At 41.1% G+C, this 16,811-nt stretch overlaps 1 protein-coding gene across 1 annotated transcript; it reads right to left on the reverse strand.

Annotated features, from left to right (window-relative positions):
• Positions 1-1,027: 1,027 nt before the first annotated feature.
• On the reverse strand, positions 1,028-15,079 carry hells (helicase, lymphoid specific). Its single transcript, XM_054599854.1, has 23 exons — positions 14,659-15,079; positions 14,267-14,364; positions 13,063-13,181; positions 12,132-12,254; positions 11,956-11,997; positions 11,835-11,862; positions 11,628-11,686; positions 11,494-11,535; positions 10,381-10,608; positions 9,264-9,446; positions 8,977-9,120; positions 8,566-8,762; positions 7,737-7,830; positions 6,793-6,954; positions 6,428-6,570; positions 5,332-5,476; positions 5,159-5,242; positions 4,751-4,870; positions 4,547-4,663; positions 4,301-4,460; positions 3,574-3,670; positions 3,393-3,469; positions 1,028-1,979 (listed from the first exon to the last, which is right to left on the reverse strand). The coding sequence occupies exons 1-23, from the start codon at positions 14,664-14,666 to the stop codon at positions 1,891-1,893; spliced, it is 2,559 nt and encodes an 852-aa protein (XP_054455829.1). The 5' UTR covers positions 14,667-15,079; the 3' UTR covers positions 1,028-1,890.
• Between the last annotated feature and the right edge of the window lie 1,732 nt (positions 15,080-16,811).

The following is a 16,811-nucleotide window of genomic DNA, read 5'->3' on the forward strand; positions in this document are numbered from 1 at the left end:
CACTCCTTCCTGCCCCACAGTAAGGAAGGAGTGGCCGGAAGGTCAGGTGATGACCTGACCTTCCCTGCCCCAACTACCCCATTAGCCTTACAGTAAATATACAGCCTATTTCAATTTCCATCAGATTGTCTCATATGCTTGCTACTTAACATTCCAGTGTTTATCTCTGTCCACCTCATCTGACTTATCTCCACTTCTCTCTCCTTTGACCATGTGATACATTTGTTTGTGTGATGGATAGATGGATGGATGGGTAGGTGAGTGGATGGCTGGATGGATGGATGAATGGATGGATGTAACAGTGGGTGGATGGATGGTTGATGAATGGATGTAGACGGATGGATGAATGGATGGATGTAACAGTGGGTGGACGGATGGATGAATGGATGGATGTAACATGGATTGTGGATGGATGGATGAATGGATGGATTGATGACATGGATTGGATGGATGATGGATGGATGGATGGATGTAACAGTGGGTGGATGGATGGTTGATGAATGGATGTAGACGGATGGATGGATGGATGGATGTAACAGTGGGTGGATGGATGGTTGATGAATGGATGTAAACGGATGGATGGGTGGACAGATGGATCGAAGGATGGATGGGTGTTTGGCAACAACATATTTTGTTCATACCAATAAAGCTATTTGAATTGAATTAAGAATGGATGTTATATCTAGGTACCCTAATAGCCTCTCTCTCTACCTTCCTACACTATAGACTATGTGCAGTCATCCTGCATTAAACAGTGCTAAAAATTGCACGTATCTTGTAAAGAGCTATGAATCAATAAATAAATAAAAACAGCGTTCATGTTTACACCATGTCTGAAATGAGTAAATTCTGACAAGGGCTACTGATTTTCTAGATCATTCCTAATCTATAACTCCTTGCTACATTTTTTTAGGCCAAGTTAGGACCTCAGAATGTTTGTATATACGACCCACGAACACACACATTACAATCCCAAGCCTGGAACTGTCAAATCAGAAAAACGGTTCCCATCTGCAAAGCTCGGCTTTAAGTAGAGAACTGTTTTATTAGCATCACAGCCAAAAGAAAGCAATGCCACAGATTGCACTGGCAAAGGCCTAAAAGTTACATTCTTTGGAAAGTGGCATAGGCCTTGATAGGAAAATGGAGAGCATTTCTTCTCAATACTAGAAATCAGAATCTGACTGGACAATGTTTTTTTTATGACGAAAAAAAACCAAAAACATAAAAGTCATGGAATAACAGTTTATTTATATAAAAAAAAGAAATAAAAGAACAAGTATGCTTAACCTGCAGGAAAGTGCTTTGATTACAACATGAATCATCTGTTTTGAAATGGACGAAGAAAGATCAAGAGGACTAACATGACTAGAACGTGTCACTACATCTAGTAAAACAGGTGCATAGGCCATGTCAGAGAACAGCTTGAGCCAAGGACAGGAGACTCAACAACAATAATAATGTTCTTTGTAAACTTCCTGAAGTGAAGAAAGCCTCCACCAGTCATTTCTACACATTTGGAATGTTTTTCACGAGTGGAATGTTGTGTTGTGGGTGACCTCCTCTGAGCTGACAAACCTGAGCAAACTGAATATTTCTTTCGTCATCTTTTAGCATGAAAATGACCAGTGAGGGCTGTCAAAAACCCAAAAGATAATCACAACCTTAAAAAGGGGTACAGTGGTTAAGCAAAAAAGAAACTTTTTTTAAACTATCAAGACAGGTAAAGTAAAAGACAGAAAAGTCTACAAACAGCAGTTTCAGGACATTTTTTCTTCTACATGTGACGGCAGTTGTGAGCCATCGGTGTGCGGCTTTAGCTTTTTTTTTTTCTTGAGAAGGAACTGTGGTCAGAAGTTCATGAAAACCTCCATGAAGACTGGAGTGTTCTCAGGTCAACGTGATCTCAGACGACTCTTTGGCTTCGATCACTCTGAAGACTCCCACCTTCTCCTTCTTCACACTCTCCTTTCCTTTGTCTGAAAATATAAGTGGTACTTTACATCAGCTCACTGGTTACAAAGTGAACAGCCCACGGCTGAAATCATGATAAATTTCTTTGCAAGTAGCTATCAATGTAAATAAAAAAATGTACTGTGACAGTCCAATCTCTTGACATTACAGACACGTTTGATTAACAGAAATGGGAAATGAGTGAATTTGCATCTGGTAAACAGTTAGGTGTTAATGTTTAGGGCTTTAATGTGAAGGATAAGAACAGAATGAGTGGATCTGGTCTTTGTCAAGGTTGAAAGGAGCACTAAAGTTTGTCGTCGTTGCTACGACTACAGAGCCTCCTTGTTTTTGTTTTACACTCCTCATAAGTATCACCAAGAGATTGGTTGATGTATTTATTTGTGGTGGAAAAGCTGAGAAAAATCTGTTTCTGGGGAAAAAAAGTTGCTTTTCGCCACGTTATATCCGCATTCTGTGTGAAAGTACTCATGACAAAAACGACAGTTTATAAATATATTGACTCGCGACTCAATTGCACGGATAGATAATGTAACTTGCATTATTCTGAGACTCAAGGTCTAACATTCATGTGCTAGCATGTGACGCGAGGGTGGGGTGTCCACAGCGTTTCCAATGTCGTTATGTTGCTTTTCTATTATCCTTTTTGTTAAATGAATAAAATGATCCATGGTTCCAAGAACAAGGGATATTTTGTATTGACTGGTTATGAAACAACTTTCAGTGCAGTTGTGCGGCTAAAGAAGAAAACAAACAAGAGACAGACATTTGATCTTCTGCACTCTATCATATAATTCACTTTAGGGTTGGGTCATGTTAAAATTCCCCTAGTGACGATATTGATTTAAAAAAAATAAGGATATATGATATTATGTCCAATAAATTAATAAAAAATAAAAATAAAAGCTGAAGAGAGATGCACAAAGATATACCGTATTTTCCGCACTATAAGGCGCACTTAAAAGCCTTTAATTTTCTCAAAAAACGACAGTGCGCCTTATATTCCGGAGCGCTTTATATATGGATTAATTCTGGTTGTGTTTACTGACCTCAAGCGGTTTTGTGTGGTACACGGCGCTCTGTCAACATGTTTTAGTACGACTTTGGTAAACTACAAAGCCGCACCGCAGCAGCATTTGGACCGTAGTCAGGAAAAAACATTAGTTTTGGTCAGATTTTTGTCATTTTTAATTCTTCATTTCTTTTAGTCAAAATGTTTGCTCTTAATTTTGTTGGCTACTTTTAATTTAGTGTTATTCTCATTTCAAATGGGTTTCCAATTGGCAAATGAAAATGTGTCTACACATTAATCCCGAAAGGGCCTTGAAGAGTCACAGATGTGCTTCTACTGTAACACACAAAGCATGACCGCCTGTTGATGAATAAACAGATTGTGGGGGGTGTCTACGTCTCCTCACCCAGCAAGTCGCTGCGATCCAGCAAGAGCTCCAGGTCCTTGTCGCTGATCACCTTCCCCCTCGATGCTTTCACCTCCCTGAGTGGGACAAAGACAAACGTTCCGGTTTAAGACACCGTTTTGGTTCCCCTTTACATTCTCTAAACATTTGAACCCACTGAGAGTGGAGGAAGACTTCTTACTTCTCCGTGCCTCTGGCTTTGAGCAGCGACATCAGCTCATCCAGATCGATGCAGCTCTTGCTGTTTTTCAGCTCCGCCTTCGAGCCTTTGAACTTATCTGTGAAGGAAAGCAGCAAATGAGAGAAACCATCATCCACAAGTCCACAATTGGTCAATACAGCATGATGTTCATTTAGTAAATGATGGTCCATTTAGAGTCAAATAGACCAGAAAGCAGGGTATGCTTTAGGGCGGGCTTACTGTGATTGACAAGTCGCTGACACTTATCTATAATAACTTACATAGACACATCTTGGTCTGAATCTACTGCATGTAAGGTGTATACAGCCTGCATACCCTCACTGATTATTATATCATTGGGTATAATAACCAAGATCAGCTGTAGAGGTTTTCTGTTCCGGCTTTAGACCTGCTTTGATTACATTCAGAGTCACTGCGATATACAAGTAATGGACATGTGGTGTGATCAGTGTCAAACCTTCATTTACATAGAATTATTATCCCTTTTGGTGTGCCAAAAGTCGCCCGAAGGATGTTGATGATTGGATCACGATAGTAACGATATTAAAGAAATATAAATAATTGAGTTTTTTAACATCGTTTTTGATAAATATCTTCATATCGTGCTTGATATGCTGATACTTTTTCACGTTTTAGAGGCATTTTTGGGGCTTTAGCCAAAACTCCGGGGGGGGTTTTAGTTGCTCTTTGAAGTGCAGCCACTCACTCTTGTGGATGACCATCTGCTCCAGCTTCCTCTTGGCCGAGGCCTTCTCCAGGATCTTCTCGTCGATGGTGTTGGCCGTGACCAACCGGTACACAACCACCGGTTTGGTCTGTCCGATTCGGTGGCAGCGGTCCTGAGCCTGCAGGTCCGCCTGGGGGTTCTAAAGGAGGCGGAGCGAAGCATCAGCACACACACTGACTGACACCGTTTCAGAAACAGGGTTTACTACACTTGATCTGCACCCACCCAGTCACTGTCGAAGATGATGACGGTGTCGGCAGCCGTCAGGTTGATCCCGAGTCCTCCGGCTCTGGTGCTCAGCAGGAAGAGGAACACCTCCGGGTCTTTGGAGAACTTGGTCATCTGGAGGAGGACGACAAACAGGCCTGACGATTATAGTTATTACAGAGACACACGGACGTCAGCTGAGCTCGTTGTTCCAAAACTCACGTTTTCGTCTCGGTCAGAGTAGGACATGCTGCCGTCCAGACGGCTGTACTCAAAGCCCCGCAGATAGCAGTAATCCACCAAGATGTCCAGGATGGACGTCATCTGACTGAAGATCAGAACCTGGACCACAACGACAAGTCAATCACACACACAATTCAGAAAATAGAATCTACCCGAGACGACGAACAGCATGGGCACAGGATGGCTGAATCACCGCAGTGCATTTTTCTTCTCGAGTTTAAAAACCTTTATATTCGCGCATAATTTAGTGGAAAAAGAGGGTATAACGTGGACTACCAGACCTACCAGGGGTTAAATATAAGTACTTTGACGACAACTGAACACGACTACTCGTCATTAGTTATCCTAAAAGACTTGTGGCTGCCGTGTACTGGTGTTATGTTTCACCTTGTGTCCCCGTTCCTTCAGTGCAGGCAGGAGTCTGTCCAGTATGAGAAACTTCCCGGAGCTCTTCACCAGCTGCTCATCAATCTGGAAGACATACGTACGAGTATGTGAAGAGGGGAAGAGACAAACTGACACTCCACAGCCCCTGCAGCTCCAACGTTACTGTAGGTTACCTTGAACTCCTGTGTGGCCGGGTCCAGGGGGTACTCCAGCAGGTAGGGGTGGTTACATGCTTTCTTTAGCAGCATGAGAATGTTCTGCAGCTTCAGGTTGATCTGGGCGTCCAGCGGGCTCTGGACATCTAGCACCGGAGATGGGCTGAAGGAGAGGAGGAGTTGAGTTACGCCACGGAATCAGCCAGAGGGAAGAACGGATAATATGTTAGTGGGCGAGAGCAGGGTGGTTAAATTTGGCGAGCCCTGCAGAGAATACCAACGGCGATAGATGGCTTTGAAGTCCAAAGTGAAAATGTTTAACTTTTTACCGTCTTCTGCGATGGAACTAAAAACCAAATGTTGCTTGGATACCCTCACACAAGCAGAAAGTAAGATTGCAACTTAGAGCTACATGGTAGTATAATGACATAAAAGAGCAGACACAAAATTATTTTTATATTTAGTAATCCAACACTTTAAAAATGCTTTGTTTTGCTGTCCGGCTGTTACGTCCGACTGTTTGTTTTTCCCCCCCGAGTTGTCCGTCTTCTTTCTGCCCGATACCATGAAAACACGCTTTCATCTTCGTATCCATAGATGATAATGACAAAGTAAAAGAATAACGTTTCGAATTTTTGATGGTTTACTGACTTCAGAGCGGATGAATTGATTTTAAGGGACGTTGGCAAAAAGAATAGTCTGAAGCCTTGTAGACCAGCTAATATCACAAAACAAAAACCATCTCTATCGGCCAATATTGATCATCAATGACCTGCAATTGGTACTGTGGCAAAAAAGGGGAATCGGGGATCTCTAAAAGCTACATTCGCTCCTTTTTGTCTTTTGTGCTGATCTGATTCATGACTCCAATCTGTGACACAATCCGAACAGTGAGTTTTATGATCCATTGAACCCCTAATAACGAGGGTTGTTGTACAACCGTACCACTGCCTTTCAAACATACAGTTTATTACGGTGCAAACAAAAAAACACGTTTGAGATCAATGAAAATAAATGAACAAGCAAGTGATATTAATAAGGTAGAGAAATGAAAAGCCAAGTTGAGAAATCAATTCACTATTTTGTTTAGTGTGCAGCTGGGATGTGTGCTGACCTCTGCTCTTGCTCCTTGCGGACCATCTCCAGATATTTCTCCAGGTCGTACGGCGTGTCCCCGTTTGTCTCTTCGTAATCCATCACCTTTCGACAGACGCGCTTCGGCCGCCCACCTGGTGTCAACACCACGGGAGCCTCCGTCTGAATAAAACCGAGAGGGCAAGCCATTTCAGTCACTAAGAAAATAAGGTTTATCTTTAGAAACCAACATTTTTTTTTAGGATCAGAGTGGAACTTTAACTTATCAGCATTTACATGGATACTATAAGCAATATTTTGGCCTGGGAAAAGGTTGAAAAGAGTATTTAACACAGAACTGATGGAAAATAAACCCAAGGAGACCAATTCAGAGTCCTCACAGACCTTCTCCTTGCCCAGCATCTTGGCGAGGGTTTTGTTGACTGCGGCAGTGTAAAAGGCCTCCTGTTTGGCCGTCAGAGGAGCGTAAACAATGATCTCCTTCTTTGGAGGAATCTCCAGTGTCACGTCCGCCTTCAGCCTCCTGAGCAGGAACGGAGTCAGGATCTGAAACGATCAGAAAACCTTCAGAAAATGGAAATCAGAAAACCCTAAAGCTGCGTACACACCAAAAGGCGGAGGCCAATTTTCACACACGGTTTACACGTTTCCGAGTGTGAAAAGTGTAATAAACAGATCAAAAGGATGCTGAAATAATTACATTATAATGCAGATTTGAAAAAAGTCTGAATTCACACTTTGTCAGGCTTTTTAATGGAGTTCGGATCAGTCAGTGCTAGGCTATGCTAACATTTTGGCTGCTCCATCAACACAAAATAAACATCTAGGATTTTTATCACCAGCGAGGTTATTGTTTATACCAAAGACAGTCAATGGTTTAAAACATATGTAGTTATATGGCCTCTGTACAAATATGTGGTGCTTCCGTAGAGCTCTGGATGACCACATACCATTTCAATATTTTATTCCTCTATTTCTGATTCGGCAAAGTCACAGGTGTATCACAGGAGGAGAATCTCAACACTGATGGGCTTTTGAGACACCGCGTTATGCACATTTCTTAGCCAAATATAGAACATTTTTGTATTCACGCTGTCTGCCGGTTCACAACTGTATTTAGAAATCATTCCACACGAAAAAGGTTTACTCCATGTTTGTTGAGAACACTTCAAAAGGGGACCAATTCAAGCATGATATAGTCACCGTTTAATCAAAAAAAGTCTATGTCACCTATATTACAGAATAAAGCATGTTTGTGTATTAAGGACCGAAAAAATGATACATACATGATAAATACATACAAAGTTGTGATGGTTTGGAGAACTGACCTGGTGCAGCATGTTCAGGATGTTCTGCTCGCGCTCAGTAGCAACCATGGTCTCCGCTTCACCGATGGTGCTGATGTCAAACCACGACTCGAAGCTGCACAGCAGACACGTCAACAAGGGGTTAAACCTGAGCAGTGACTTAAAAGCTGAACAATAAATGTCGAGTCTGATTGCTGGTGAGTGTCGTTCTTTTATCGCCGTACGACTTGCATTCACTTTACGGCTGTCAGATTGTATAGATTAGCTTGTCACGGCTCAAAGTGTGAAGAAGACATCCTCTGTTTACTGCTCATGGTGAAAAGAAACTAAGTAAAACTAATAGATAGTAGCCCAAATCGACAATACAAAGCAAATTTTGTCTACCCTAAGACAGTGTTTATATGTAATCAAGATGTTGCAGTCATACAAATATTTATTTTTTAAAGCTCTGAGCGCCTTTTCGATGAAGCGCTGGGATAAAGTGCTACGCTGTGTGGACCAGGCTCTTAGACCTCGTGACATCTCTTCCTGTCTCTCGATATAGCTCTGTTAGCTACTAAGATCCACAAATGGTGAAGTGTGGTTTTGTTTTTTTACGGTGTGTGGCTAGCTAGTCTCCTAAAAGTCTCATTTGATTGGACGACTTTTTTTTGTTAACGTCCCTGAGATCATGATGAGTCTTCAAACATTTGAAACGTTTTTAAAAAGAGAAAACCCTTGTGATCGGATTGTGTCACTTAGAAGCATATCGCAAGAGATAAATAAACAATTAACACAGAACTGTGACAGTCATTTTTCATTTCAATGGTACCAGCACATGGTAACAACAGAAAACGGCATTGCTTCGTACCTCTTGAGGTCGTCGAAGACCTCTGGCAGGAGGAAGTTGAGGAGGGACCAGAGCTCGGCCAGGTTGTTCTGCAGCGGCGTGCCGGTCAGCAGCAGCTTGTTGTCGGTGGGCAGCATCTTCAGCTCCCGCACCAACCGGCAGTTGAGGTTTTTGATCCTGTGGCCCTCGTCCACTATCAGGTACTTCCACTGGAATCGCTGGAGCGGAGCACAGACATGGCCCGGATTCTTACACGACACTCATTAGGACAGTGAAATAAGGCGCTGACTAAATTATTTATAATATGTAATAAATCTGACTATTTTTCCTCGATTGATCGCTTTGTATATAAAATGTCAGAAAATGGTGACAGTGCATGTTTCAGTAAGGCAGTATAATAACCGTTTGGTAAAGGATGAGCAGGGATCCTACCTGTAGGAGCTTTCTGTCTATCATTGCGATCTCGAAGGAGGTGAGCACCACAGGGCACATGCTGAGGGCCCCCTGAGGTCTACGGATCTGCTTCAGCACCTTGGCCCTCTCCGCCTGGGGGCCGTGGTAAAGCAGCACAGACACCTGGGACACACACACACACACACACAAGGCTTATTAAACATTAAAACACCTGCAAATCTACAACTCATAGGTGTTTAAGGAGCCAATCAGACGAGGACAGTCACTCGGACTTCCACGGGATGAAGACAAGAGACACCTCCTACCTCTGGCGTGAAGCGCTTGAACTCGCTCATCCAGTTGGGCAGAGTGGAGAGAGGGGCCACTACCAGGAAGGGGCCCATCACTTTCTTCTCTATCATCATGGCGACGTGAGCGATGCACTGGATGGTCTTCCCCAGTCCCATCTCGTCGGCCAGGATGCCATTGATGCCGTTCTCCCACAGCATCTGAGAGCAGAAAAGGGACTAAATCTTCACCACACATTTATTATCATTCACTTCAAAAACTATAAAGGCAAAATAAATATTTTCTCTTTTGTAAATCTTGTATTAGACACTTTACCATTCTGGTGGAGAAAGATAAAGGAAAGCGCTATTACACAATTGACTGCAGCTTTAATTCAATAAGTAACTCACACACTTGCTACGTCACATCACTTGATGCTCATAGCACCAAAGGTACCGTGGGATTCCTGTCGTTACTACGAGGAATTTTCATTTTGTGTTGTTTTGGCGATCCCTGTGGACAAAAGAGGTAGTGTTTTCCGAGCGCAAGATTCCCTTTAGAAAACCTTTCATTTTACTGCTGCAGGCGTCTTGACAGTCTGCTACGTGCGATTCTGATTCTGGTTCTGCCGTGCCTCCCTTCTCTGCAGGGGCCCAGCAATACGGCCTGGGTCTCCAGCAGCGGGGTGTCGGCTCAAAGCGGGGACCGTCGTAGTAGCGTGGCAAAGGCCAGGCCTGTGGGGCGCCGAGCTCTCCTCCTCCCGCCGGAGCTACTGACTGCAGGTCAAAGGTGAATGCAAAGGCGGATCCGGGTCTGTCCACGGTGGACTGGTAGCTGCTGGAGGCCCCTCTGAAAGAGTTTCTGGTGAAACTGCTTGTTTTTGAGCTGATTTTGCACTACCCGGAGGCACCGATGACAAGCATTAAGAATAACTATATAGAAATAGACAATCTTTGCTCTGATGGTCTTGTTTACTTTTGATGGTAACATTTTCAAGACCAGTTAAAGTTCCCCGAACGCAATCAAACTCGATTTGATTTCAATCTGTTAAAAAAGGTTCTGTATTGTCGCATTTAGTAACTGGACTAAATCCATCATCTTCCACTCAATGAACCAAACAAAAGAATAAACTATCACAATCGGTCGACCACTCACCCTCAGCCACTCGGTGCCCTCTATCTGGTACGACCTCATGACCCCTCCGGTGAAGAGCTGCGGCTGCTGGGCCGGGACCGGCTCGCCGTTCACCTTCCTGTGGGGATGCAGGAGGTGCTTGGCGTTGTCTCGCACCGTCTCCGACAGGCGGTTCTTGATGTCCTCGTTGGAGTCGCTCATCTTCTCGATGTCTTCGGCTTCTAGTTTCACCTGGACCGGCGCCATGTCCTGAAATGAAATGTATGGTTGGATGAATTACGTGTGACAGTACTCTTTCTATATACAGTTAACACCTCCATTCCCTCTTCTGGATTATTACATATCTTGAAATTAGGGGTGTGCTATATGAACATAATATCGTGAAAGGTTACAATGACTCCAAAATCTGCCTTAACATCTAGATAGTTAATATTGTTCTAAAGTGCACGTTCTATCAGTTACAATTCTATGGCTCCAGTGACTTCCCTGCATACAGCTGAATCACACCACTGCTAAATGATTAGCTGTAATATAAAAAAATGATGTGCTGTAACGTCGCTCCACTGTGTTTAATGTGGACCGAGCACTGTGCCAGAATCCGTTAAAAAAAATGGCCTTTTTAAATAGCTACATTGTTCGTCAGCAACCGGTCATGTGGTAACTTGCGAGGCCATCTCGCTTTGTGATGTCTCTTTACTTCGACATGTATTTAACACACCAGTCATACTTTTGTTCAGGTAAAAACTCAACTCATAGCATTTGCTCCTGGGTCCTTCACCACTGTTTTTTTTGGAAGAAGGAAAGAGTTTTACAAGTGACGCGTTTTCTTTTTAAATGAGAGGCTGTGCGGCGGATCTCAGTTATTCGGACACGAAGAGTGGTTCGGAAAGTGACTGATAAACACTTAAAGAAACTTTAAAGACATTTAGGAGTGTTCAATTTGTGGTGTTTTGGGACCTTGTTGGGCTACATTTATTATTAAGGGATATTAGTTTTGTTGTATGAAAAAGGGACGCGTGATAAGATCGTGATCCTGCCTGAAAAAAAAAAAATATGACAAGATATATTTGCTATATTGCTCACCCCCCTTTATATTTCATCTAGCCAGAAGGAAAACAAGTAATGAACCATTACCGCTTCCTCCACTTTTGTTTTCTTGGCCTGCGATAAGATTTCCTGGAAGACAAAAAAATGTAAGCAGAACCAATGAGAGCAGATCAGTAAAGGGCAAATCCTCAAAACAGGCAAAAAATAGAAACTGGCCTTACTTCTTTTGACATGACATCTGCTATTTTGAACTCCTCATCCCTTTTCCTCTTCTTTTTATCTAGTCAAGCAGGGAATAGAGTCCATAAACGTCAAATTCATATTTATACATGAATTATTCTGAATTTGAAAGCCACTTAAAGCTGGTGTTTATTGGAGCATTTTATGCTATATCTGGTATCAGAGCAAATATCTGGAGATCTACTCACCTTTCTCCGGCTCTGCACTGTTTGTGTTCTGTATTTAAAAAAGACAAATAAACTTCTATGAATACAGTCAGAACAGTACTTTAACGTTAAGCTAAAAAAAAAAAAGTAAAGCTTCCCTCACCTTCTTGGACTTCTTTTCAACTCTCTCCTTCCTGAGGTTCTCCTGCAGACAGAAAAAATAGAGTGTGATTAAGCTTGTAGCGATGCAGACAGAGCCCAGGTAAGTAACTGCGGGTTTTGACATGTGGCGGACACACGCGGACACACGCACACACATACGCACGCACACACACACACCTCGCTCTGTTGTTGCTCCATCTTAGTCAGCAAGAATTTGGAGTAGATGTTGCTCTTCTGGAGCAAATGCTGCAGCCTCTTGAACCGCATGTCGTGTGAATCTCTATTCTGGGTTTGTAGAGCCTAGAGGTGAGCAAAAATAAAATCATACATTAATGACACACTTGATACTTGTGCCAATGCCGTACGAAATCTTTGTACCTAAACAAGAATGACTTTCTTCCGAAACCCAACTTTTGCGGAATATGTTTTCCTACAAAAAGGACACTTGTGCCAAGTAGTACTAAACACCTGTGATTAAACACTCTTTTTGCACCTTATTATATCGCTGATACTAATACATTGGGAACAACAGATATTTGTTTAAATCGGTAAAAATGTGTATTGGGCAAAGGTAAATTCTAACTATCATGATGTGTTCAAATGCCATCTTGTAAAAATTTGATTTAGAGAGATGTTTTCACAGCAAAAAATAGATAGCAAAAACGGAAATTATGAGCTGTTCAACTTCATAGTATTAGCTATAAACAGATGATAAAACATGATTAAAACTACTGATGACAAATTGTTTTTTTAATCAAAGCAAACATTTAAAGAAAATCCTAATTACTTATTCATTTGAATTGTGGGTTTTTATGCAAATAAACACTCAAATAAATAAAAAGAATATGTAAATATATATAATATTATGAAAGGATAACATTTAGAATTATTGAAGGTTTATGCTGAGTTAAGTAAGTCTGTGCATGTATGTATTTTTTTAAAATATAATAACTCGTTTATTTAGCATACAGTCTGATACATTAACATTACATTCTTGGTGGTATGGACGAATTCAATACCCAGAACTTGACATGACGCAGATTATCAAACATGGAAAAAACGGGGGAGAAAAACACGCATCCTGAAGAGTTATTAATAAGCAACGCACCTTTTCCATCATCTCTTTTTCTTTCCTCTCCCCTTCCTCCATCAGCTTCTTCTCTTCATCCTCCATTTCCTTGGTGATGACCACCTCAGATGTCGCATTTTCAGATTTCACACTGACGTCTTCAAAAGAAACGGCGATAGTCAAGCTGATATAACATTTCATAAAACTTGTAATACAAAAAAAATGAATTGTCTAAATGTAAGTAATAAACTGGGGAGTTTCATGCTGATATGTATTAGTTAATTTGTTTTACCCTATTCACCTGTAGTGTCTTCAGAATGTATTTCATTTTACAAAACATATCTTTAAAGACCATTCCCTAAATTCGTTTTTTCCTCTAAGCCAGAAATCTCCACTTCAGTCGCTCTTACATCCACCAAACTTTCTGGTTTAATTCCCATCTATATTCTGAAGGTTTTTACAGAGGGGTTTGTTCATTTATCATTCATAGCCTGATGTATACAACATTTTATTCCTAAAAACATGGGCAATTTTTCTTTTACGACTGTTATGGAGATATCCAAAAACTCCCTCTGTAAAATGTTTTGAATCTAATATGTCCACAAATAAAACAAGTATTTTTAAACCTGACTTTAGGCGCAGGCTGAAAACTCACCTCTTCAAGAAGTACTACCCTGAGTCTTCCTCGTAGCACTTATTGCACTCGTATTAGTTGCTGCACTTACTGTATTCGTATCAGTTCGCTGCACTTATTGAATTTGTATTTGTTTACTGCACTTATCCTATTCGTAGTAGTTTGTAGCACTTACTATATTCGGATTAGTCTGTTGCAATTATTGTTTTCCTAGTAATTTGCCTCTGCACTATACTTTTGCTCTGGCTTATGCTTTGAGATGCTTGTTTAAGAAAGGAGATGCACTTATGACTTCTGGTGACTAGTAGTTCTCTTGAATACCTATGTTGAATACACTTCCTGTAAGTCGCTTTGGATAAAAGCGTCTGCTAAATGACTGTAATGTAATGTAATGTAATGTAATGTATCCAATGTCCAGATATCTGTTCTGGAAAAATATGCAAATGAGCAAATATTTGGTAAGATAATGTCTCATTTACATATTAAAAAAAAAAACATACAACTTATGATATGAAAAAATATATATTTCCTTAGTGGGTGGGAAGTTTTATAGTGAGAAACTTGATTTTTTTTTTTTTTTCTTTCCTCCCAGAGTCCTTTGTTACTGACCATTGGCAGCTCCAGTCTCCATGGCTGTGCCCAGAGGCTCCTCAGACTCATCCGGTTTGGGGCAGTGAGGAGACCCACTTCGAGTTTCTTCCTTCACGCTGTCAGCAGGAGGAAGAACACAAATCAAAACCAGGAGCTGAACCCAAAAGTCACATTTGCAGCACATGACCTGAGACCTACACCGACTGTAACCCAGGGGGGGGAGTTACATTCTACAACACATGGGGGCTATTTAATACCTGTAAACACGATCAAAGCTTACATGACAACTTTCAGCATCGATAAAAGGATTTTAAAAAAAAAAGTCACGTTGGGATAAAACTCTTAACGTTACACTGTCAGATTTGCTGTGACTTCTCAATGAAAATGTGAAGCAAACCGCTTAAACTTACCGGCTCATCGTTGCCAACAGCGGAGCAGAGGACTGGGCTATAACGTGTCAACGCTTCGGTTACAGAAAAAAGATTATTTTGATTCTCCAAAAAACAGTAACGTGAGTTGACGTTACACACGCAGGTAATTCAGACGGTGATGTAATGCAAACTCTCTGATGTACCGCTAACGGTACAGTTAGCTAGCTAGCGGCTTTCAAAGTCCTTTCTGAGCGCACGGATATCAAAGTAAACTTCATAGAATATCGCCGTATCAAAAAAACTATGCAAAAGTCTATAATAAGACCCACGTTAGCTTGACTTCCCACGTCCACTCTGCTGCTCTGCAGAAGGTACAGCGTGTAGTCCTGAAGCACGGGAAGCGCTAACAGACGAGGAGTTCGCGTCCGGTCAATACCTTTCAAAATAAAACCACGCCGGCTTGAGGTGGTGGCGGGAGGCTTTATTTTCAAGGCTTTACTTCCGGTATTTTGTACAGGAGTTCGGCCGACTTGACTGAGCTAGGGGGCGTTATTATGGGCGGGGCTGTTTCATTTCGCGCCAGTTCGGACGAAACTAGTTCAGATAAAAAAGGGTGGGGTTGAGTTAAAGTGAAGATATTACAGTATTTTAGGAAGTAAATACGAACATCCGATCAAAGATAACTACTTAATAACGTGAATGATTGACGTGATAAAAACTTCATTACAGACTAAAGAGGGTTTAATATACAGATAAAATAATGTAAAAACACAACCACCCCTCTGAGCGGAAATATGTGGAACACCTAATCTGATATTTCCCGCGAATGTTGATGGACGGCAGAGGTATATGAACACTTTATTATATAAGGTTAATAAGGTCATCATATTCCACGTGTATTTATTTATTTTCCATGTTTTTTGTTTGTTTTTTAAAGCAGCAAATATTAATGTAAATAAATGAAAAACTACACTTTGTATATTTATTTCATGCTGCTTATAGCAGGATTTCTTTGCAATGAATAAGCAATTGCATGCATTCATAAAACTAAATGCATTTCATGCATGTTAGCGTGCAGTCAGCTTCACTCACACAGGTGAAGAGGGAGTTACAGTAGGGATCATAGACTGTGTATAAGAAAACAAATTAAATAATTCGTCCTAAACTATGGCTTTTTTCAGAAAATCAAACTGACTGTAATATCTGCCTTTATGATGTTTTATTATGCTGTTGATTGAATAAGAGATTGCATGTTATATTTGAGTTATGTAGCTTAATAATGCTTGTTAGACTTTAATTTATTGTTGGTTATTTTTCCTCTACAGAGTATACACTGAGGTTGTATTAATATATGTATAATCAGCTGTATGCACACTGATCAATGTGGTCTATTTCGTTGATTTGATCACACCTGTGATGTCGTTTACAATAAGTTGACATACAAATGTACCTGATTTTTCTAGCCTAAATATAACAAAATGTGCTATATATAAAAACAAACTGCCTTGCTTGTGCACTATTAAATGGCTGGAATACCCCTTTTTTAACCTCAATTCCTACTTACTGTCTCCTGTGTGCCTCCTTCAATGTATCATTCTGATGACTGCTTGACCAAATGCTGAGCTCCTTTATATTCACTGTGTTACATACTGTTCAACTGCATCATCAGCCCAAAACCTGATGCTTTGCTGTTGCAGCTTCTGCTAGTTGCCACCAGATGTCAATAAAGATCACTATGATGTACTAAAAGTTATTGTCCCCCCTTCATTTCTTTCTGACCTTTGTCAGGGAACACCTTTCCTTTTCTGCCTTTCCTATGTCCACTCTTCTCCCCTTGACCCCATCCTCCCATCTTTTTTTCCACTCCATTTTCTTTGGATCCCCCCCTCCTTTTTACCTCGTCTTTTATCTCTTCTTCCCATCATGCCTTACTTCCTCAGTGATTAACACAACATAGCTGCTGAAACATTTGCTTTTTCATGGGATTAAGAAAAGTATACTGTCTATCCGTCTCATTCTTTTCAGTACTTATAACATGACTATCATACCAGTCCTGTTGAGCCAGAAGTACTTGCTATATTCAGCATAAATTGTACTTCCTATTTGACTGAAATTCTTTTCAAATGCAGGAATAATTGTTGTAATCATCAAAGGTTTCACTTCCAGCCTGTAATCACTGGGTGAACCACAAA

Source organism: Anoplopoma fimbria, chromosome 6 (genome assembly GCF_027596085.1).
Source record: "Anoplopoma fimbria isolate UVic2021 breed Golden Eagle Sablefish chromosome 6, Afim_UVic_2022, whole genome shotgun sequence".
Lineage (NCBI taxonomy): Eukaryota > Metazoa > Chordata > Actinopteri > Perciformes > Anoplopomatidae > Anoplopoma > Anoplopoma fimbria.